Genomic DNA, 24798 nt, shown 5'->3' with positions numbered 1-24798 from the left:
GTAATTATCCTGAGCTGTCTTGCACCTGTAAAATAGGATGTGTCCACAGAAGTACTCTAGTGTGCTCCAGTTTCTCAAGCAAACATTGCCAAACTTTAAGACTGTGAAAAGAAAGGCTGAAGAAATTTGGTTTGACATGAATTTTTAAAAATTTTAATTACTAAAAGTAAGGATTCTGGGAAAAAAAAATTTCAAAGCAGAAATAAAGATCAGAATTAAAGCACTAAAGCATGCCTTATAGAACTCCTTTATTATTATTTTTCTATACTTTAAAGATTTTTGAAACACATGAATAAATATGGGAAGAAATCCCTTTTTCTAATTGGATTAACATTTAGGTGAAAGCAAAAATGGTTAAGTATGAGTACAACCTTTCAGACGATTTTTAATTTAACTCTCTAGATTTCAACACTCTAGATTTTTGTCTGAAATTTGGAACCCTTTTAGTCATATATTCAATACAGTGCATGCTTGCTCAGTCGTGTCTGACTCTTTGCAACCCCTTGGACTGTAGCCTGCCAAGCCCCTCTATCCATGGAATTTTCCAGGCAAGAATACTGGAGCAGGTTGCCATTTCTTTCTCTAGGGGATCTTCCCAACCCAGGTATCAGACCTGTGTCTCTTGCATCTCCTGCCTTGGCTGGCGGATTCTTTACCACTGTGCCAATTTGGCAAAATTGATATTAGACACACAGTCATATGAGGGTCTCCTGAGTATCTCTGAAGTCTCATTTTGTATTAATAAAGATAGAGATAAACACTGATCGGAGAGTTTGATTTCGAAGGAAAAATGTATTGAGGGTTCCAGATTGGCATCCTGGGAGGGTATCCTGGTATCCTTTACCACTGCTTATTCCATCTTAAAGTTTTATCATAAGCCATTAAATCAATTTCTGTTAGTAAACATTATGCCTGTGTATAACATTTTTCCATTGAAGACAATGCAGTGTGCCATCTGTGTAGATGGCAGTGAGTTCAGTATTACTCTTACTGATAAGGCTGCAGAGTGCAATTACTCTTCATTCCTGGCAGTTACTTGGAACCCCATATGCCTTAACTAGTCAGTTGATCTGGGGATTGAGTAGAAATCCTTTTGAAATTTGAGGAGCTTAATTTGATCCTACTTTTGAATAGGCAGTCACCCTACCTCCTGGTGGATATGCCAAAGAATACCCTCAAACAGATCCTGGATTTTTCTCAAAATAAATAATTTCTGTCTCTTGGCCTCCAAGAGTTTTATGCTTTACTGCATGGGTGAATTAATTTTTGCCTGGAAAATTTTTAAGTAGATGTTTGAAATGTCTACCTTATTATTATTTTTTTTAATCTCAGTGGAGTTTCATAAACTTTCATTTTAAGCTGTATAACTTCCCAGTGAACTCTCTTGTACCTGAGTGAACTGATTTGCTATTTAGGTTCTTTGCCATAATAAGCTCATTAAATGCTGAGGCCTGCTACCAAAAAGTCATTATTTCAGTTTTGAGTACTTGTTCTGAGGCTGTACTCTGACAGAGCTAGATGTCAATTAAGATTATTCCTTGTTAGTGGAAATAAAATCATGTTACCTGCTTATAAAAGAGTCCTTCTGTTCTTTCTCTGGGAGAGAGATGAATAAACTCATACAAGGTTTATCTACTCATTAAATGAAAAGGTAAAAAGTTAGAGATTGTGAAAAGATCCTTGTCTAAACTCACCGGAAGTAATGAAGGTAGCCATGGGGTGTTTTTTCTGCTGAGGTGTGCCTCAGAGTTCCTTTCCAGTTGCAGGTTTTGTCACAGCATCAACAAATATGTCTGTGATGAGCTTAAAATTTCACGCTGTATGATTCCTGTCTATGGGGTCAAAGTCAGAAGCCAATTCAGGAAATCACTATCAGTATTATGTAAGAACTAGGTGAGAAGGTGGAGTAGGGATCTATGATACAAAAAGTGTCTTAAGGCCTCCTTCTTTCTGGTGAAGCAGAATGGTTGTAAAAGCCTGGATTTACTGATTCCTGGGATTAATGGTTGGTCTTACTCTCTGCCAGGCCCTGTTCTAGGCATTTCGTGTATGTTATAGTCAGAGGAAGTTGATTATAATGGTTCTGAGCACAGACTTTGGACTGGCTAGATTGCTAACCAGCCAAGTTAGTGGCTGGTTTCCTCACTGACTCCATTTCTTCATTTTTAGAATGGAGATTAGAATGGCACCTATGTCAGAGGGATGTTGGGAGGATTAAATGAGTTAAAATATGTAAACTGTTCAGTAGGGTACCTGGCAGATAGTAAGTTAAACAACCATTAGCTATTACCATCATCATATTACTTATCTCAAGAAAGCTGTGGGATAGTTACTGTGGTTTCCCCCATTTTAGAGTTGAGTAAACTGAGGCACAGAGAACAATTTTCCCAAGGCCTCAGTCTAGGAGGCAATGAAACTGAGATTAGAATTCATGCAATCTGAGTTCAGTCTGTGGCCATGACTGCTATCTTCTGCTGCCTCTCAACTTAATAAGAAGGAAATGGCCATGAGTTTTAGAGGTAATCTGCAGTAAAGCAGATTAGGTTTACAAAGAAAAGGGGAGAGGATGTTTCTTATACTAGTGCCTTGGACTTTACCACTGGGTCCTCCAGGTGGGTCTTACTGGTAGTGGTCAACAAATTGGCTGGCATGAATCTTCCTTTTGGAATAGTCGTAGCTCAGTAATGGGCTTCCTTTGTGGCTCAGCTGGTAAAGAATCTGCTTGCAGTGTGGAAGATCTGGGTTCTATCCCTGAGTTAAGAAGATCGTCTGCAGAAAGGAAAGGCTACCCCCTCTGGTATTTTGGCCTGGAGAGTTCCATGGACTGTATAGTCCACGGGGTCTCAGAGTTGGAGATGACTGAGTGACTTTCACTTTTAGCTCAGTAATGACATCTCCATCACTCTGGCTCATCCAGAGTGAGCCAGCTCACCTTTGACTCCAGCTTCTCCTTTGTCCCCTAGATCCATTTTATTATTGACATCTGTTGATTTTTAATCTTCAGAAATAGTTTGTAAATCCTTCACCTTCTCCATCTACAAGGCTAACCCCCCAAGCCATTGCCATCAATCTTACCAGGCTTTTTATCAGTTTATTCTTTGTCCACATGTGTCTGTTCTCCTGTAGGCTGAGGCAAAACGCAAATCTGCTTTTCTTGTGCCCTGACTTAAAACACCACCCATTTTTGCATTCAAATCCAGCTCTGACTCTAAAACTTACCCTTTTTCTTATGTCATCTTGCCCCATTGGAGCTGTTGGCTTTGATTTGAAAAACTGAAAAAAGTAAGATTCTTAGGTATCAAGTAGAATCTGATTTTCTTTGACCTCATTCATTAAATTCATGCCTCAGATAATTAGGCTAGTGTCTGACCCCATTATCAGATCTGTCAGCAGAACTCAAGTGTCCCACAAAGATTTATAATATATGACCTTTTTCTAGGCAAGGCAAAGTATATTGCAGTAGAACTTAAGATACATGGAAGTTCTTCCTAATTTTTTCCACAGTCATCTTCACTAATCTAGCTAGGTTTGTGTGTGTGTGTGCAGGGTTGTTTTTATTATTATCATTTTGTTAGTTTTTGCATGACCGAGTCCTTATCAAAGTAGATAGTAGCAGACTGAGTCCCAAGTATTCTACAACTATGTATAGATGAAAAGAATCTTAAAAATTTTAAAAATTGACATATAGTTAATTCACAGTGTTAGTTTCTGCTTTAGAGCCGGGTGATTCAATTATACACTAACATACATTCCTTTTAATATTCTTTTCCATTATGATTTATCACAAGGTACTGAATATAGTTCTCTGAGCAATACAGTAGGACCTTGTTATTTATCCATTTAATATAAAATAGCTTGCATCTGCTAACCAAAAAATCCTAAATCATCAGCATCCTGTTAATTGACCAACAGAAACTTTAAAAGGTCCTCATTTAGCAAACAGTCAGCACTGAATTGGAATCCTCTGTCTTCCTCTTACCAGTTTTTAATCTTACTACTTCCCAGGGCCATGCAAACAGATTGTAGAGAAGCTCTGCCCAGTGAAAAGTGAAGGGCAAAAGCATTAAAAAAAAAAAATCCATCCAGAATGTGATCTTTTGGATATTAACAACCTCAGGGTGTAATCAGTAAAACTGGCTTTCAGAATAGAATTGCAGGCTACCTTTCCCCCAGTTTGTAACCTGGCTTTATTTTTAAATAAACAGTAAGCAGTTTCTGAATATATGTCTATGGAAGTGAAATCCTTTTGTTCTCCCATCCACAGGGAACACTGGCCCACTCACTGGACCCATTGTTATCTTAATGTTTGTGTGAAACACTCTTCAAAGCCTGGCTACCTGATAGCATGTCTCCTGATAGTATTTTGTCTTAAAACAAACTGCAGCAAACTTGTGAGGGAACCCAGATAAAAAACAGAAGGAAGAGACTTCCTCTTGCAATTCAGGGAGTTTTGATAGCACCTCCTAAAGTGGAAGAGATAAAACCGAAAAACCTATAGCCTTATGTTTTTGTTTGTCTTGCTGAGGGTGTAGGGTGGTACCTTTGTAACTAGAGGATAAACTATCTAAAACCCTGAAAATAGGGGAGATTCATGTTTTCTAGTGGAATCTTTCCTGAGAAACATTTTGAGGTGCTTCTGTTTAAAGCTAGGAGAGGAGCTGTGTAATCATTGGCCACTGTACCTTCATCCTCTCTAAAACCCCTGCTTCTGCCAAGCTGGAAGGACAGACAGCTGGAGAAGCTGTAAAGTAATTGGGGCAGGCCCCCTGCTGAGCAGAGAACACCCCTTTAGTCCTTCTTTCAGTTCAGTTCAGTTCAGTTCAGTCGCTCAGTCGTGTCCGACTCTTTGCGACCCTATGACTTGCAGCTTGCCAGGCCTCCCTGTCCATCACCAACTCCTGAAGTTCACTCAAACTCATGTCCATCGAGTCAGTGATGCCATCCAGCCCTCTCATCCTCTGTCGTCCCCTTCTCCTCCTGCCCCCAATCCCTCCCAGCATCAGGGTCTTTTCCAATGAGTCAACTCTTCCTATGAGGTGGCCAAAGTACTGGAGTTTCAGCCTCAGCATCAGTCCTTCCAATGAACACCCAGGACTGATCTCCTTTAGGATGGACTGGTTGGATCTCCTTGCAGTCCAAGGGACTCTCAAGAGTCTTCTCCAACACCACAGTTCAAAAGCATCAGTTCTTCGGTGCTCAGCTTTCTTCACAGCCCAACTCTCACATCCATACATGACCACTGGAAAAACCATAGCCTTGACTAGACGGACCTTTATTGGCAAAGTTATATCTCTGCTTTTTAATATGCTGTCTATATAGCTCATAACTTTCCTTCCAAAGAGTAAGTGTCTTTTAATTTCATGGCTGCAATCACCATCTGCAGTGGTTTTGGAGCCCCCCAAAATTAAGTTTGACACTGTTTCCACTGTTTCCCCATCTATTTGCCATGAAGTGATGGGACCAGGTGCCATGATCTTCGTTTTCTGAATGTTGAGCTTTAAGCCAACTTTTTCACTCTCCTCTTTCACTTTCATCAAGAGGCTTTTCAGTTCCTCTTCACTTTCTGCCATAACGGTGGTGTCATCTTCTTTAGGTGCCTGAGCCCAGCTCCAGCAGCCAGGGATTCAGCCTGAAGAGATGGACGGTGTCGGCAAGAGAAATGAGACAGCCTCTCAGTTTTCTTTGGACTGCCTGTTTATTCCAAGTTTAAGATTCTCTTTTATACTTTCACAAAAGCATTAGGCCAGAGGTTTGACATTTTCAGTTCCCCCTCTCCCAGATTTATTATCTCAATAAATCATTACTGCTCCTCAAACAGAGTTCCTGCTTCAGTGATTCTCTTGGAATCAACCTTATCATCTATTATGGCATCACTGACTCGATGGACGTGAGTCTGAGTGAACTCTGGGTGTTGGTGATGGACAGGGAGGCCTGGCGTGCTGCAATTCATGGGGTTGCAAAGAGTCGGAAATGACTGGGAGACTGAACTGAACTGAACTGAATGTGTCCTATAGTTAACTTGTGATTACGTTGTAACTCATGCTACATTCCTCAGTTTACTACTTATCTTCCTAAGTCCTGTTTGCTCCTAACATTCTGAGCTCACTATCTCTTAAAAAGGCTTCTAGCTATAGTGTCTCTAAAAATTCCTAACTTCTATAAGCTATAGTAAAATATGCTAACTTTACAACATTCCTTAAATCTTTAACTTCTAACTATTTTAATTATTTCTAAGCCCAAAATTCAGTAAACTCCTTTGCCATAAACATTCTCCTTGCAAATAAGCTTCAGATATCAATCTCTCCCATGGCCTTAAGCTGCGGCCTATGTGCTCATCCTGGAACACTTTTTTGTAAAAGTCCTTGGACAAATGTCAATGATTAACTTTATGAATTATTTTCTGAGCAATGCTGCAGAAGGCTTTGTGCCTTCTCATGCTCCTCTCAAGAACAATAAGCACCTTAATATTCCTTTTCAGTCAACTCAGCCGAGGAGAGGAAAAGACAAGTCAGAATTACAAGGCCTAACTGCTTCATCCCGGGATCCGTGCCTGCGGAATGAGGAGAGGGGGCTGGGGACTGTGCCTCCATTTTGTCAGTAATGCCTAACGTGGCTCCCGACATTTAGGGACTGTTAATTGCCTTATAACTGAAGACCGCATCCACTTCTCCCTGGGGAGAAAGTATCTAGAGGAGTTGAATTCCAGTCACCTCCCTGTACTTGAGAGAATTTTCCCGGGAAGCCTGGGCCTGCTTCAGCAGGCTATCTGCCCAGGCAGTTCTCTGCGACTCCGTCTTTGCAGGGCAGGTTGATCCTTCCTGAATCTTAACTCTAATCTTCATCTCCAGTTCCTCTCAACCCAGTCACTCACCTGGAAACTTCTGCTCATCCTTGAAAACCCAGGAAAAATCTTCGTCTATAACCCACTCCCCACCCCCAGACTTTCAGGCCGAGTTACCTTTCTCTACCCTCCTAACAGTTTGTGTACTTCCGTTATGATGCTTGAGGGATAAAAGAATTCCCATGTGGTAGGACCTCCATGTATTTCAGAGGAGGGGATGCAGGAGACACAAGAGACATGCCTTCGATCTCTGAGTCGGCCAGATCCCCTGGAGGAGGATATGGCAACACACTCCAGTATTCTGGACAGAGGAGCCTGGCGGGCTACAGTCCTTGGGGTGGCAATGAGTCAGACACAAGTGAGCAACTGAGCACACACACTGGAATGCTGTGTATTTCACTAGAGAAGATGACAGAATCCCCTGGTTCATCATCCAGGTACCACATGCCCGGTGAATTAATAATCGTCAGAATGCTGTAGCAGGCCCTGTTCTAGTTGCTTTAAGCGTTTTGTCTTCACAACAGACCTACAAGAAAGGTTCCACTGTTGCTCCTGTTTTACAGATGAGGACACTGCAGGTGAGCCATAGTACGTAACTTGTCCAGAGTCAGGGAGCTGTGGATGTGGAGAACCAGGATTAACCCAGGTGGACCTCTGAGCACGCTCACTCACATGTCTGTGCTCATCTGAAGAATGAAACCTAAAGGGCCAGAGGAGGGAGAAAAAGGCAGAGGCTGTTGCCATCCTGTTTGGTGGGTGCTCGGCACTGCATCAGGCGCCGCCTTTTAGGATGATTAATTCTGTGCTGAGTTGTCAGTGGAAGCCTGTGGAAGTGCAGCCGGACACCCACCTTCTGCAGAAGGCCCTCCCTGCTAATCCGATACAATTGAATTTCCTAGGGTGGCCTTTATGGCTCTGCTGTTGCTGGAAAGGGAGGGAGAGAGAAGTTTTGCGTATTGTTTTTTGATCAGCAGGTTTGGAAACTTTGAGTGTTTGGCTCACAGGATGGTGGAAACGCTCCAGCGTTTCCTGTGGCCTCAAGTCTGGGCTCTGAGATAGGAAACTGGGCCTGAGCTTTGTCTGCCCCGCTGGGGAATGCCGGCCCACCTCACAGAGTGATAGGAATTGCCTAAGGAGGAAGGGAGCTGGGGGAGATGCTGGGGAGTTGTGGGGAGCAGACACTGGCATTGCAACAGCTGAAAAAGAATTTGAAAAGCAAATATCCAAAAACCAGAACAAGGGAGGAAGTGTGTATGTTAGTTTGAAAATAATGAACTTTCCGTTTGAGATGCTGATTCCCTAAAGTGTGAGAGAGAGCTCAGAGTTGAAGGGATGAGCATCAGTGGCTTGAATCTCATCTTATATTTTGACAGAATTTCTCTGGGAGGAAAATGAATTCAGAATCAATCCTGCTCTCACCTCGGAGCACCTCCATTTCTGTTTCTGCCCCATGAGACAAATGAACGGTTGCTGCTTGAAGAAACCCTTAAAGGTTTTCTATGCAAAGGATTCTGGATTTTTAAAAATGCATCCTTGGCTTGAGTAATCCCTCACATCAAAAAAAAAAAAAAAAAAAAAAAAAACCAAAACCAAAAAACTCTGAACTTGCTTTTAAGGAAAGAGTGATTTATTTATTCACTTGTCTGAAAAATATTTACTGAGCTGCTGTTTACCGTGCCATCTGGTCAGGAACAGAGGTCCAGAGATGAGTAAGATGATCGCTGCCCTCGGGGAACTCATTAACCAACAGCGTAAGGAAAGGTGGAAAGGTGCTCTGGCCAGTGCATTGTAAGCACCTAAGAAGACAGATGTGAGTGCCGTTCCTTCTTGCCTTGGAGCCTGTGGAGTCAGAGAAGCGGGTGCATGAAATTGGCTTTGAAGGCTAGGTGGGAATTTTTGAAGCCAACCCAGGGGGAGAGAAAGAGACGTTCTGGAATGCAGAGGGAACACTATAAACAGAAGCAGGAGCCGCAAAAATTTGGCAAGCTCAGGAAATGGCCAGCAGTTTGATAGGAGAGAGATAGCCAACTTTTTTCTCAGGACTGGCCCTCTCCCCTCAGTAGATTTTGATACACTTGGAGAGCGATCCTGACCTGGCCAGTCTGGGACTTGTCTTCTTTAAGTAGTGCTACCACCAGCCACTGCAAAAGAATCATTGATGATCTTATGGGAAAACCTGTTATTGCCTGCATCTGAGCAGGTGGGGAGCAGGGATACAGTTGATGGGGAAGGGTGCCCTGGTGGTGTGGTGCTCAGAGGCAGGTGGGCCCCAGAAAGGTTTATGTGCCTGGAATCACCTGCCGGAGATTTAAAGTGAGAAGTGAGATGTTCAGAATCTAGCTATCACAAATACAAATCTTCTGTTTCTTTTTATTTATCTTCTCATGACCTGCACAGTAGAAGCTGTGGTTAGTTGAATTCCTATGTGAATTGGAAAGAGTTACTCAAAGAACAGGGCTTCTTTCCTGGAAACAATCCCATAGACACAGGTGATGATAATTCGATATGGGACTAAAGGAAAGAGTTTTCTCTGTCACTTTCCAGTGTGTTTCTGGCCAAGACTTTTCAACAGTTCATTTTTTCCTGAGAGGTGAAGGAGGAAAATGGTCTCAAAACATCTCTCCTCGAAGTGTGTCCTATGAGAAACCAGTGTCACTAGATGCTCCATGAAAAATCAGTTTTCCGGATAGGTACATTTGGGAAATATTGTGTATTGCATGCGAAGATTTCACAGTACATCTGCATTATATTAAAGACCTGTAGTAAATGTGCCCTCTTCAACATATGGGATAGCAATTAAAACCATGGGCTATGGAATTGGACAGATGTGGATTGCATTCTGGCTGGGCTCCACAGGGGGATTTGGGACTTTGAGCAACTTAATGTCTCTGCATCTTAGTTTCCTTGTCTGTAAAATGGTTTAGTAAGTGGTGCCTATTCCATAAGGTTAGTATGTAAAGTCCATGAACTGGTTATTCAGTTCAGTTCAGTCGCTCAATCGTGCCCGATTCTTTGCGACCCCATGAATTGTATGTAGCACGCCAGGCCTAGACTCATGTGCATCAAGTCAGTGAAGCCATCCAGCCATCTCATCTCTGTCGTCCCCTTCTCCTCCTGCCCCCAATCCCTCCCAGCATCAGAGTCTTTTCCAATGAGTCAACTGTTCGCATGAGGTGGCCAAAGTGCTGGAATTTCAGCTTTAGCATCATTCCTTCCAAAGAACACCCAGGACTGATCTCCTTTAGAATGGACTGGTTGTTACTATTAGCTATTATCCATTCAATGATTTACAAGAGCTTTGACTCTTTTTTTTTTTCTTTTTTGCTTTATGTTAATTAACATATCAAAGAAGTAGTGTTTGTGGGAAATGCTTGCCTAAGACTAATTCCTAAAATGCAGGCATGACTTTTTTTTTATTGGAATATAATTGCTTTACAGTGTTGTGTTAGTCTCTGCTGTACAAAGAAGTGAGTCAGCTAAATGTATACGTATATCCCCTCCTTCTTGGGTCTCCCTCCTATCCCCATCCTGTACTCCATCCCTCTAAGTCATCATGAACTGAGCTGAGGTCCCTGTGTTATACAGAAGCTTCCCACTAGCTATCTATTTTACACATGGAAGTGTACGTATGGTAGTCTCTCCCCTTCCCCTTCCCCACCACTGCCCACGTCCATACGTCTGTTCTCTACATCTGTGACTCTATTCCTGCCCTGCAAATAGGTTCATCTGTACCATTTTTTTTTTTTTTAGATTGCACATATATGCTTTAACGACTTCTGTTAGCAGTCCAGGGGAGCCAGGGCAGGTCCTAGGCAGAGAGGGCTCCATCAGAAATACGGACGTGCAGGTATCACAGCTCCAGAATTAGAGAGCAAAGTATCCCTCCCACTTGGCTGCTAAGTTAGACTGTGTGACTTCAGTGTGTGTTTTATGTACCAGTCATCTCTAAGGGAACAACACGATTCTAATTCAGAGCAATAAACAGTTATGATAGAGTTGATTTTTTTAGTCAGGAATTTTTCAGTTACAAGTGATAGAACCCTAACCCAAACTCACTTGGCATAATGGTAAATTTAAGAGTTCAAAAGTCTAGGAAGAATATTGAGATAGATCAGAGAGTGGAAGGAAAAGTGCTAGAAGACAGAAACTCTACATAGTCAGGACTCCTGGCCTCTTATTCTCCCTCCTGTCTTTCCTCTCTGTCTTTGCTTCTCTTTGCCTCATTCCTTCCTGTTAAGAGACAGCCCTCCCCCTCCTCCCCTCCTCCCCCCCACCTCCAAATGGGATATGTCTACTGACAGCTTCAGTCAACAAGCCCTGCAGAAAGAGAGAACACTCTCCTTCCAGGCCTCATAAATCAATCCCCAGCAATCGATTTGCTTGGATCATGTCTGTCCAATGGGCCAACCACTGTTCCCAAGGAGATGGGGGCTGTCATTGTCCAGGCCTGGCCACATGCCTACTCTTGCTTAATAGCTGGTGGGACAGGACCTAATACGTGAAGAAATGAGATGGAAGAGCTTGCTAGACTACTAGACAGAAAAATTGGAGTGTGTCAACTACAAATTGGCGCTTGCCTGTCAACTACAAACTGGCACTTGGCTAGAGCATTTGCCAACCACTGAACAACAACAACGAGGGCATTTGCCATTTGCCTCTGAGGAGACTGAGCCCTGTGCTGCTGTTCCTGTTGACCTTCAACACCCTCTGAGGGAGTTCAGGGTGGAGTGAGACACTCTGTTCGCCAGGGAATCTGGTGGAACAGGTTTTCAGATGCCTAGGTATTTTCAGGAACTGATTTCAGGATCTCAGTCTTTGCATCTCTTCATGTCTAGAAAAGCACTAAATCTCTTCATGGTGACATCCTCTCCTCGTGACTCACAGAAGATCTCTTGTAAAGTAAGCGCTTGATTGCATGAACACCCCCCTCCACCAAAAGCTTATATACTGACGTTCTCCCACTGCGTCTCTGGAGCAGCCTCTCAGAGCTGCCGTCCTCATTTTGTCCCAAATAAAACTTAACTGGCAACTCTCATGTTATGCATCTTTTTATTTGACAAACGACAAGGGTTCATTAGAGAGGTGTGTGAAGGAAATATGTTGGAGTAAAATATTACAGAATTACTCTCAACTGGTATCAAGGTATTCACGGTTTTGTGTCACCTTCCCCTTCCTGTTGGTTTTCTTCAATTTATCTTTAACTCTATATCTCATCTCCCTTTTTTTTGCAGTTAAAATGTCGTATGTATGACTTAATATCCACTTTGTAAAGTTGGTCTCTATGAAATAAAGCTTTTTTTTTTTAAAGCAAGATTAAACTTAGTAACCTGAGTGACCTAGTTCTCAACCATGGGTGATTTTTTCCCCCAGGGGACACTGGGCAAATGTCTAGAGACATTCTGATGGTCACAGCTGAGGCAGTGCTCCTGGCTCTAGTGGATGGAGTCACAGATATCACTGGACATCCACAGTCTCTCAGGATGGATGTAGTCCAAAATGTCAATAGATCAGTGGTCAATAAACCACTAAAGAAATGTTACTTTAGTGGTTTCATCAGAGCAGAAATTATAATGGCTAGATTTATTACACTAAATTTTATGGATTAAAAACAAAGTAATTTTTTTAAAGGGCTTTTGCTTTTACATTTTCCCTGATGGTAACAATATGGTAGTTGTATTAGTCACTCAGTTGTGTCTGACTTTTTGCAACCCCATGAACTGTAGCCTGCCGGGCTCCTCTGTCCATGGGATTTCTATCTCAGGTTGAGTCATAGTTATTGCAAATACTTTCTCAGATTGCAATTTTTAAAAAATATTTAATTAATTATTTGGCTCTGCCAGGTGTTAGTTGCAGCATGTGGTGTTTTTCAGTTGTGGCATGGGAACTTTCAGTTGCGGCATGTGAGACCTAATTCCCTGACCAGGGATGGAACCTGGGTTCCCTGAATTGAGACTTTCCTACTGGTACAGTGGCTAGGACTCCATGCTCTCAGATTGTACTTTGTGTTTAAATTTTTATCTTGTGTTGTGGAATGCAGAAAATTTTAAGCATCTTTCAAAACAACTATCAGCCCCTTCCCTATGTTCTCTGTTTTTGGTGTTGTACATTTGGTAGGATTGCCATGACAAGGTACTGCAGACTGAGTGGCTTACCCAGCACAGATTTGTTGTCTCACAGTCTGGGGGCCGGAAGTCTGAGATCAAGGTGTTAGCAGGGTTGGCTAAGTGAGCCCTCTCTTCTTGGCTTGTGCTCAAATGATCAAGCCACGAGATAAGATGGCTCTCTTCTCACTGTGTCCTCAAATTGTCATCCCTTTGTACATGGGTCCAAATTCTTCTCCTTATAAGGATACCGATCAGACGAAATAGGGCTGCCCTAATGACCTCGTTTTAATTTAATTATCTCCATAATGGCCCAATCTCCAACTACAGTCACAATCTTAGATACTAGGAGTTGCGACTTCAACCTGTGAATCTAGTTCAGTTCAGTTCAGTCGCTCAGTCATGTCCGATTCTTTGTGACCCCATGAACCACAGCACGCCAGGCCTCCCTGTCGATCACCAACTCCTGGAGTCCACCCAAACCCACGTCCATTGAGTAGATGATGTCATCCAACCATCTCATCCTCTGTCGTCCCCTTCTTTGCCTGCCCTCAATCTTTCCCAGCATCAGGGTCTTTTCCAGGGAGTCAGCTTTTCACATCAGGTGGCCAAAGTATTGACGTTTCAGCCTCAACATCAGTCCTTCCAATGAACACCCAGGACGGATCTCCTTTAGGATGGACTGGTTGGACTTCCTTGGTTCTCCAACACCACAGTTCAAAAGCATCAATTCTTCGGCACTCAGCTTTCTTTATAGTCCAACTCTCACACCCATACATGACCACTGGAAAAACCATAGCCTTAACTAGATGGACCTTTGTTGGCAAAGTAATGTCTCTGCTTTTTAATATGCTGTCTAGGTTGGTCATAACTTTCCTTCCAAGGAGTAAGCATCTTTTAATTTCATTGCTGCAATCACCATCTGCAGTGACTTTGGAGCCCAGAAAAATAAAGTCAGCCACTATTTCCACTGTTTCCCCATCTATCTGCCATGAAGTGATGGGACTGGATGCCATGATCTTCGTTTTCTGAATGTTGAGCTTTAAGCCAACTTTTTCACTCTCCTCTTTCACTTTCATCAGGAGGAGAAAATAAATGCAATAGCCCACAGTAGGTATCATGACTGAGAGGAGAGGTATCATCCTCTGGAGAGTATATAAATATTTAGAGAAAGTAGTTCAAATTGCTGAGATTGTGTATCTTCATTCATTTATTGCAGATAGTGCCAACTGTCACTTAGGGCTGGGGTAAAGAATGAGTGAGAAAGTATATATTTCAAATGCCCAATCCAGTGCTTGGTCTCAGCTCATCCCTGCCCCTTTCTGCCAACTGTCCCATAGCCTCCGTGATGACAGTTCAAGCCTCTGTGAAAGCATTTTTCTCTGCAAGTTTGCAACCTATTGTAAGCAAAGGTATCTAATAGCACATTTCCCCCACTTGGCAAGTAAATGGGCCAAGTTTTTAGTGAAATACCATATGAGGTTTTCATGCACTGCATATCCATACAATGGGATATTGGGTTTTGCATTTGATTCAGTTCTCTCTTTTTTTCACTTTCTTCTGAATGCTTATGTCTTGCACAGGGTTTTCCCCCATTTATGAAGTCATAAAGCTTCCTCCTTGGGCCCTCTGCTCTTCTCGCAATGTCCAACAGTTTTCTAATGGAGATGGAGAATCTGAAATGGCATCCCCACCATGTGTCACTCCATCTGGACCCTACAGTGTGGGAAACACAGGTCTACTCCCCCTGCTCCCATGGTCCCTGGAGATCATGGCTCATTTACATGACTGCATAACAAACCTTAGTAAACAACCCTTTCTTAGTGTACATTTCCAAGTTACCTTTCTACAACATACATTTCCACCTGCATCCACGAAGTCCTGAACCCCTCTTCCTTTGTCTAGCCTTTTCTCCTCGCTTAATCACCCCTTGCTAAGATGGTTATGAGCTCCAAATTTTAACTGTCTCTTTGAGTTACTCATCTCTGAGTTCTTCGGCATGTGCAGTCATTGTATGAATAAATAAATAAACTTTCATTTTCTTCTTTTAATTTTTTTGTTAGTTTAATTTGCAGTCCCCAGCTGAAGAACCTAAGAGGATTGAGAAAGGGGATTTTTGTCTCCTTCTCTACAGTGAAAGGCTACTCTCAGAGCCACTTTCAGAGGTCCTTTCCCTTTTTGCATAACTTGGATACCACAGGAAAATGTTGTCTGTCTCTTTTTCTATCTGGGACCACTGAACATTTAAAATCTGGAACCAGTTCTCCCTCCCCACTATTCCCATACTCATTATAAACCTATTATCTGTCACAAGTAGATAATGATGGTGAGTGGAGGAGGGGACAGCTTGCCTATGGAGGAAAGGAAGAGACAGAGGAGTTGAAGCAAATTGTTTCTCCAGCTGTTTGCTATTTCTTTCCCATCGATCTGCCTTTTGACTTCTACTGGTCCATCTGTCAGGCTCTTTCAGTACAGCTGTGGGGACACATGGTTCACAGGACAATTGTGTTAACTTTCCCGCTACACAACTCCTATAGAACATCCTTATAGGCTTGATTTTCTATTCTCTTAATAGGGTTTGCTGGTGTAACAGGAAGGCTAGAAATAAGATAAAAGAGTTCAAAGCCATTCAGAGACCCAAAGCTAAAACTCTTACGGAAAATTCAGGGGAAAAAATGGGTCAGATATTTGGGAACTTCATGAACTTCAAGATCTAATCAAACTGCCTGGAAAAACATGCAGAGACGTGACGCATCTTTAGGAGACTTCAGTGGAGTGAGTTTCAAACACAGACATGTAGCACTTTGGGCTTAGAACAATGCACAGTGATAGGTTTCTAGATAGGAATCAAGAGCGATTTCTCTCCATTGTATCAGAGACATGACCCAAAGATAAGGAGGAGACATTCAGCAGAATAATAAAGACAATTTCAGCTTGCTCAGGGTTACATCTGACATGAGGATTTTGGTATCTCACTTCCAAGTATGAAGTGACTCCTTTTTTATTTATTTAATTTACTTAGCCGTAAACAAGTCCTTTGACATGCATATTAAGGTTGTAGAATCTGCAGTTCAGTTCAGTTCAGTCGCTCAGTCATGTCCGACTCTTTGCAACCCCATGAATCGCAGCACGCCAGGCCTCCCTGTCCATCACCAACTCCCGGACTTCACTCAGACTCATGTCCATCGAGTCCGTGATGCCTTCCCGCCATCTCATCCTCTGTCGTCCCCTTCTCTTCCTGCCCCCAATCCCTCCCAGCATGAAAGTCTTTTCCAATGAGTCAACTCTTCGCATGAGGTGGCCAATGTACTGGAGTTTCAGCTTTAGCATCAGTCCTTCCAAAGAAATCCCAGGGTTCATCTCCTTCAGAATAGACTGGTTGGATCTCCTTGCAGTCCAAGGGACTCTCAAGAGCCTTCTCCAACATCACAGTTCAAAAGCATCAATTCTTCAGTGCTCAGCCTTCATCACAGTCCAACTGTCATGTCCATACATGACCACAGGAAAAACCATAGCCCTGACTAGACGGACCTTAGTTGGCAAAGTAATGTCTCTGCTTTTGAATATGCTATCTAGGTTGGTCATAACTTTTCTTCCAAGGAGTAAGCGTCTTTTAATTTCACGGCTGCAGTCACCATCTGCAGTGATTTTGGAGCCCCAAAAAATAAAGTCTGACACTGTTTCCACTGTTTCCCCATCTATTTCCCATGAATTGATGGGGCTGGATGCCATGATCTTTGTTTTCTGAATGTTGAGCTTTAAGCCAACTTTTTCACTCTCCACTTTCACTTTCATCAAGAGGTTTATAGTTCCTCTTCACTTTCTGCCATAAGGGCGGTGTCATCTGCATATCTGAGGTTATTGATATTTCTCCCGGCAATCTTGAATCCAGCTTGTGCTTCTTCCAGTCCAGCGTTTCTCATGATGTACTCTGCATTTAATTTAAATAAGCAGGGTGACAATATACAGCCTTGACATACTCCTTTTCCTATTTGGAACCAGTCTGTTGTTCCATGTCCAGTTCTAACTGTTGCTTCCTGACCTGCATACAGATTTCTCAAGAGGCAGGTCAGGTGGTCTGGTATTCCCGTCTCTTTCAGAATTTTCCACAGTTGATTGTGATCCACACAGTCAAAGGCTTTGGCATAGTCAATAAAGCAGAAATAGATGTTTTTCTGGAACTCTCTTGCTTTTTCCATGATCCAAAGGATGTTGGCAATTTGATCTCTGGTTCCTCTGCCTTTTCTAAAACCAGCTTGAACATCAGGAAGTTCATGGTTCACGTATTGCTGAAGCCTGGCTTGGAGCATTTTGAGCATTACTTTACTAGCATGTGAGATGAGTGCAATTGTGCGGTAGTTATAGCATTCTTTGGCATTGCCTTTCTTTGGGATTGGAATGAAAACTGACCTTTTCCAGTCCTGTGGCCACTGCTGAGTTTTTCCAAATTTACTGGCATATTGAGTGCAGCACTTTCACAGCATCATCTTTCAGGATTTGAAATAGCTCTACTGGAACTCCATCACCTCCACTAGCTTTGTTCGTAGTGATGCTTTCTAAGGCCCACTTGACTTCACATTCCAGGATGTCTGGCTCTAGATGAGTGATCACACCATCGTGACTATCCGGGTCGTGAAGATCTTTTTTGTACAGTTCTTCTGTGTATTCTTGCCACCTCTTCTTAATATATTCTGCTTCTGTTAGGTCCATACCATTTCTGTCCTTTACCAAGCCCATCTTTGCATGAAGTGTTCCCTTAGTATCTCTAATTTTCTTGAAGAGATCTCTTGTCTTTCCCATTCTGTTCTTTTCCTTCTATTTCTTTGCATTGATCGCTGAAGAAGGCTTTCTTATCTCTTCTTGTTATTCTTTGGAACTCTGCATTCAGATGCTTATATCTTTCCTTTTCTCCTTTGCTTTGTGCTTCTCTTCTTTTCACAGCTGGTTGTAAGTGCCCCACCCCCCCGACAGCCATTTTGCTTTTTTGCATTTCTTTTCTATGGGGATGGTCTTGATCCCTGTGTCTGTACAATGTCACGAACCTCATTCCATAGTTCATCAGGCACTTTATCTATCAGATCTAGGCCCTTAAATCTATTTCTCACTTCCACTGTATAATCATAAGGGATTTGATTTAGGTCATACCTGAATGATCTAGCGGTTTTCCCTACTTTCTTCAATTTAAGTCTGAATTTGGCAATAAGGAGTTCATGATCTGAGCCACAGTCAGCTCCTGGTCTTGTTTTTGTTGACTGTATAGAGCTTCTCCATCTTTGGCTGCAAAGAATATAATCAATCTGAATTTGGTGTTGACCATCTGGTGATGTCCATGTGTAGAGTCTTCTCTTGTGTTGTTGGAAGAGGGTGTTTGCTATGACCAGTGCCTTTTCTTGGCAAAACTCCCTTAGTCTTTGCCCTGCTTCATTCCGCATTCCAAGGCCAAATTTGCCTGTTACTCCAGGTGTTTCTTGCCTTCCTACTTTTGCATTCAGTCCCCTATAATGAAAAGGACATCTTTTTTGGGTGTTAATTCTAAAAGGTCTTGTAGGTCTTCATAGAACCGTTCAACTTCAGCTTCTTCAGCGTTACTGGTTGGGGCATAGACTTGGATTACTGTGATATTGAATGGTTTGCTAGGAGACGAACAGAGATCATTCTGTTGTTTTTGAGATTGCATCCAAGTACTGCATTTCGGACTCTTTTGTTGACCACGATGGCTACTCCGTTTCTTCTGAGGGATTCCTGCCCACACTAGTAGATGTAATGGTTATCTGAGTTAAATTCACCCATTCCAGTCCATTTTGGTTCGCTGATTCCTAGAATGTCAACATTCACTCTTGCCATCTCTTGTTTGACCACTTCCAATTTGCCTTGATTCATGGACCTGACATTCCAGGTTCCTATGCAATATTGCTCTTTACAGCATCGGACCTTGCTTCTATCACCAGTCATATCCACAGCTGGGTATTGTTTTTGCTTTGGTTCCATCCCTTCATTCTTTCTGGAGTTATTTCTCCACTGATCTCCAGTAGCATATTGGGCACCTACTGACCTGGGGAGTTCCTCTTTCAGTATCCTATCATTTTGCCTGTTCATACTGTTCATGGGGTTTTCAAAGCAAGAATACTGAAGTGGTTTGCCATTCCCTTCTCCAGTGGACCACATTCTGTCAGACCTCTCCACCATGACCTGCCCGTCTTGGGTTGCCCTGCGGGCATGGCTTATTTTCATTGAGTTAGATAAGGCTATGGTCCTAGTGTGATTAGACTGACTAGTTTTCTGTGAGTATGGTTTCAGTGTGTCTGCCCTCTTTTGCTCTCTTGCAACACCTACCATCTTACTTGGGTTTCTCTTACCTTGGGCGTGGAGTATCTCTTCACAGCTTCTCCAGCAAAGCACAGCTGCTGCTCCTTACTTTGGATAAGGGGTATCTCCTCACCACCACCCTTCCAGACCTTCAACGTGGGATGGCTCCTCTAGGCCCTCCTGCGCCTGCGCTGCCACCGCTCCTTGGATGTGGGGTGGCTCCTCTCGGCCGCCGTCCCTGACCTCGGACACCGGGTAGCTCCTCCCAGCCGCCGGCCCTGACTTCGGACACGGGGTAGCTCCTCTCGGCTATTCCTGTGCCGTCTCAGCCTGGTACTCTTGGCCACTGCCCCTGACCTTGGATGTGGGGTAACTCCTCTTGACCGTCGCCCTTCGGGCATGGGGTCCTCCCGGCTTCTGCCCCTGACCTCGGACGTGGGGTAGCTCCTCTCGGCCGCCTGCGCTTAGTGCACAGGTCGCAGCCGCCTGCGCTTAGTGCGCTGCATTTGTTGACTGAAGTTTACAAATACTTTTGCATCTCAGTGATGCCTGACCAAGCACTGGGTCTGAATGTTCATGTTTCTTGGTGAGCCTGTCTTGTGTCGCTTCAGCCATGGCTTGCCCTGATCATTAGTATCTGCCCAGAGAACTTGGCATCTTTGTGACCCCATGGACTGTAGTCCACCAGACTCCTCTGTCCATGGGATTTCCCAGGCAAGAATTTGTTGTCCTTCAGATGCTCAGTCATGTCAGACTTTTTGCAACCTCATGGACTGCAGCACACCAGGCTTCCCTGTGCTTCATCTCCCAGGGTTTGTTAAAACTCATGTCCATTGAGTCCGTGATGCCATCCAATCATTTCATCCTCTGTTGTCCCCCTTCTCCTCCTGTTTTCAATCTTTTCCAGAATCAGGGTCTTTTCTAATGAGTTGGCTATTGGCATCAGGAATACTAGGTAGACATTCTCTTCCCAGGGGATCTTTCTGACCCAGGGATTGAACCCAGGTCTTCTGAATTGCAGGCAGATTCTTCACCATCTGAGCCACCAGGGAAGTCCTGAGAACTTGGCAGCTCACACCTGAACTGGAGGATGATTTTCCCCTCAGAGGACATTTGGCAATGTCTGGAGACATTTCTGACATTTATGTAACAGCTAAAGAAGGTTATTGATCTCTAGTGGGTAGAGGCCAAGGATGCTGCTAAACATCTTACAAGGGTGAGAAAACTTGAGCTAGAAACGTTCTCTTCTGAATTTCAACAGTAGAAACATGACTATATATAGAAGCTAACGGTTTCTTCATGGAAATATAAATTCAAGAGGATAAAATGTGTACTTCTGAGGATAATGAGGTGGATGGGATTATTCATTCTGTAGTTGCACACCTGACTCTACCCATGGGAACCTGGCTGTACCCCATCTCTGCTGCTTGTTAATGTGGGGAAAACTGATGAGGACTAATTGGGCTGCTTAGGTGAGCTCCCAAGGGGTGCTCCCAGCCTCTTTGCTCTCAATGGCTGCTTTGTACACCGCTCTTATGTTGTTCTCCATGGAGGCACAAGAAGAACTGTGTTATTCTATTCTCACCTGTTCAACAGGTTTTGTCTGAACAGTCTTTGAGAAATAAATATCTTTTAAAGGGGAAAAAAAGCACACTTGGCCTTTGATTCCTGGAAGGCCAGATGACCTCTTTCAAAGTAACTCTAGACTATTTTGTGTAGAGTTGGGAGGAAATTGCTCAAAATGCATTTTTATTTCTACTGTCTAGTATCTATTCTCTTCAACACCACGATTATGTGTTCTTTGGTTTGAATAGTGTTACCTGATATTTGCACTGAGTCTATTCTCACATTAGAACTTGTTTTCTTAACTCTTATTCTAGGATATGTAATTCAATATGGATCCTGAATTGAAGCAATGTGGTACAGATAAAATACACTATCCTTGGAATTCTCAAGTGAATTAAAAGAGTGTACAGATTATGAAGAAATCTGTCCCAGTGCAGACTGCCTGCTTGTATTTGCACTTATGAGACCCATAATTACGTAGTGGTCTCTGTTGTTGAATATTCAATTGTTTTCAAGTTTTGGGAATTATAACCAAAATGGCAATTGACGTTGTTATGGTTGAGTTAATAGTTATTTCTTAAGGAAACATCCTAGAAAAGTAAAATTACTCAAAGGGAATATAAAATTTTAAGGCCTTGAGTACAATTTGCCAAAGATACCTCTAGAAAGTTGTACTGATTTATACTCAGAATCGATAGATATGCATGGACATGAACTTTCTTTTTTAGAAGTTATGACCAAGAGTTGGCATAGGAATGTCTAGGAGGGTCAAGAGTATAGTGAGCGAACCTGCCTCACTGTGACCCCAAACTGTTGGAACTCGTTCTCTTATTACACTTGCTCCTACTTGCTTGACTTTGGCCCCTCACCTGTTGCAGGAACATGTGAGGCATGCTCCTCCCTCAGGGCCTTTGCACTTGCTAGTTGAGAAATAAAATATTGCCTGCCATATTGGTAAGGAAAGGATCTAGCCACCATGTTACAGGTGGCCCAAATGTGAGCCCTGAGGGAACTCAGGAAGGAAACAAAGAATGTCTGCCATCGAGCAGTCATCAGAGTGAAGCCACTCCCCTCCTCCATGAGAAAGCACTTCTGGCCCCAGAAAGCGGAGGTGCGCATCAAAGGATGATTTTGGTGAACCCAGACGCTTGCATCTTACCATATGCAGAGAAGCACTAAATTCCTTAACTGGAGATATCTAGTATTCTTTTATTAACAGTAATCTATTGTTTTGACTTCCTGGTATGGTTGCAAAAACTCCTATATATTCTGGCTCACTACTTCCTCTTGGGAGAAGTTTACTCAGGGTGATTTGAGATGCTGCCTCCTGGGCTCAAAGTCCTAAGAACATCCACTGAATAAAACATAACTCTCAACTTTTAGGTTGTGCATTTTTATTTCAGTCAACATGCTCTCTTGGCCTGTGACATGATTTCCCCAAGTGTTCACATGACTCATCTCCTCACTTCTCGTAGGCCTTTGCTCACATTTTGCCTCTCACTGAAGCTTCCCCTGGCTTCCCTATTTAAGACTGCATCCTGCCCCTCCCACACAGATATACTCACAGACTTCAGATTCTCCTTCCCTGACTTATTTCTCTCCATGTCCCTGATGCCACCTAAGGTGCAGATTTGCTGCTGTATCCCCAGCACTGAGGAAACAGCTGGCACAGAATTGGGCTCAACAATTATTTGTTGAATGAGCCACTGAACCACTGCTTTGGAGTTATGCTCCTGCTGGTTAGCACTGATTATCTTCACACCAGGCTGGCTTCATCTTCCTTGGCCAGAGGGGCAGCCGTTTTGTTTTGGTTCATTTCCCTTACTTGTCAGCTCTGGTGAAGTTAGTTATTTATATCACTGCTTGTGTTGTTATTATTAACTGCCATGAGGCTGTCACTATTAGCTCTGTTATCTCTATTATCTTAGGCATGTCCAACTGCCACAGACAGGGGTTAGTAACTGACAAGCCCCACTCTGGTTTGATAAACAATCAGTTGCATATGTTTGACTAGAAGCTTTATACAGAGATCAATTTCTGAATAAAAGACCAAGAACCCAGTAGAAAAAGGGCAAAGTATCACTTCAGTTCACAGTAAAGTAGACATGGGGCTTTGCATCTTTATGTTCAACTTCCCTCACAATAAGAGAAATAGACATTGGAAGTACATTGAAATATATTTTTTCAATGCATGGAGGTGTACAAAAGTTCAGTCTGTTGGTGAGTCTGTGTAAATAGTCAGACTCATCCATTGCTAAAGGGAGGGTAGATTGGTACAGCTCTCCTTAGGGAGGGATATTTGCAGATAGTATCAGAATCTAAAACTGCTTATACCCTTTGACCCAACAATTTTACTTCTGTGAATCTACTGTAAAGATATACTCACAAGTGAGCACAATGATGTATGCATAAGATTATTCACCAGAGGCTTGTTTATAACAGCCAGAGTTGAGAGATCACCCAGTGGCTCATGGCAGGGGACTCGCTCTTCAGATAAGACCCTTCTATACAAAGAATGTCTATGCGGCTGTAGAAGGAACCAGGACACAATGTTTATACTGATATAGAAGGTTTTAGAAGACACAGGAGATGAATAAAACAGAGTCTAGAATGCTGCCTTTTATATAAAGAAAATGGGAAATATGTGTTTTAACATTTGACTTACATGAAGAAATTCTGAAGGGACACATAAGAATCTATTAACAGTGGCTAGATGGATGGATGGGGATGGAAGTTATATCTGTTCGGAAGGAGGGAGATTCACCCTGTCTTTACACACACACACACTCTCTCTCTCTCTCTCTCTCGTTTTGAATTGCATGAATGTTTTACCTGTTCCAAAATATTACGTTAAAAAAAAAGTTCTTAAAGAAATGAGGGAGTCTGGGAGAGAGAGGCAGCAGAGGATTAAACTTACTTCTTTTGTGTAAGCAACACTATTCATTCCAGTGAGAATTCAAGGTCTGTTCTGAATGCTGTATTAACCAGCACAGTTAATTTTCTTGGCATCTTGTGAACTGGCCTTGGGGAGGGAGTGTGTGTGTACATGTGTGTGAACCATGGGGCGTGGCTCCTTCCTCATGATATCCTGGTTGCTATAGTGCAGAGCTCTATTTGTGACACCCTGAAAACACTTTAAAGAAATGCTGCTTCCTGGCCATGACTTCCTGGGCAATCTGTCCTTCCGGAGACTGTTGAGCACGAGGAGTTTTCATGTGCTTCGGGGCAGAGTGAGCCAGGCGCATTCAGACCCCGGGCACTGTTCAGAGCAGAACTGGGCGGTAAGGGTTCCACCTTGCTTCACACTGGGGACTTGGGAGCCTATCCCTCGCCAGCGCCTCATCTCCTGGTGGCTGTGACCCCAGGGCATTGGTATCTTCCCCTCCTCTGCCTTCCCTCCTGGGGAGCCACCACTGAGTGGTGCAGTTGGCGCCCTGAGTCTTCTGCACCCAGAGCCGTTTCTTGTACCTAAACCACCAGTGAAAACAGGAAGTGATGAAGCAAAATTCACCCTGTATTTGTACTGAGCGACTTCTCTTTCTCTTTTTGTCATTCCTCATTAGGTATAGACACGTGCAGCCGTCTACACCGTAGGATCCCACTTCCACTGGCTTTGGACGTTCTAGGAATTTGCAATGCCGCCGCCCGCGGACATCGTCAAGGTGGCCATAGAATGGCCGGGTGCCTACCCCAAGCTCATGGAGATCGATCAGGTTAGTAGGACTGGCAGTCATTTGGCAGTTATTTTAGTTTCCTTTCTATTCTGAATTTCTCCCAGACCAGCTCTTTTTTCTCCTGTTCTGTCTCTGGCTGTGTTGAAAAATCAGTGTGATAATAGTTACAGTATAGTTTGATTCCTGTACCACATGTAGTGGTGATGGATGGGGTTTTTATACTTGTCCAACATCTACTCAGGATGAGTCAATACAGGGTTTGTGTCCGAAGCTGTGAAGGAGGCGGTCAGGACAGGGGACCGGACTTGGG

At 43.1% G+C, this 24798-nt stretch overlaps 1 protein-coding gene across 4 annotated transcripts in view; it reads left to right on the top strand.

Moving 5' to 3' along the window:
• The window catches only part of ELMO1 (engulfment and cell motility 1), a 580426-nt gene that overhangs the window by 88297 nt on the left and 467331 nt on the right, over positions 1-24798 (top strand). For all 4 annotated transcript variants that reach the window (XM_018047160.1, XM_018047159.1, XM_018047158.1 and 1 more), the window contains exon 2: positions 24378-24527. In XM_018047160.1, the coding sequence (XP_017902649.1) occupies positions 24450-24527 (78 nt within the window). In that variant the 5' untranslated portion in view covers positions 24378-24449. The remainder of the gene's footprint in view (positions 1-24377; positions 24528-24798) is intronic.

Source organism: Capra hircus, chromosome 4 (genome assembly GCF_001704415.2).
Source record: "Capra hircus breed San Clemente chromosome 4, ASM170441v1, whole genome shotgun sequence".
Taxonomy (NCBI): Eukaryota; Metazoa; Chordata; class Mammalia; order Artiodactyla; family Bovidae; genus Capra; species Capra hircus.
This window is presented reverse-complemented; position numbering and strand designations above follow the sequence as displayed.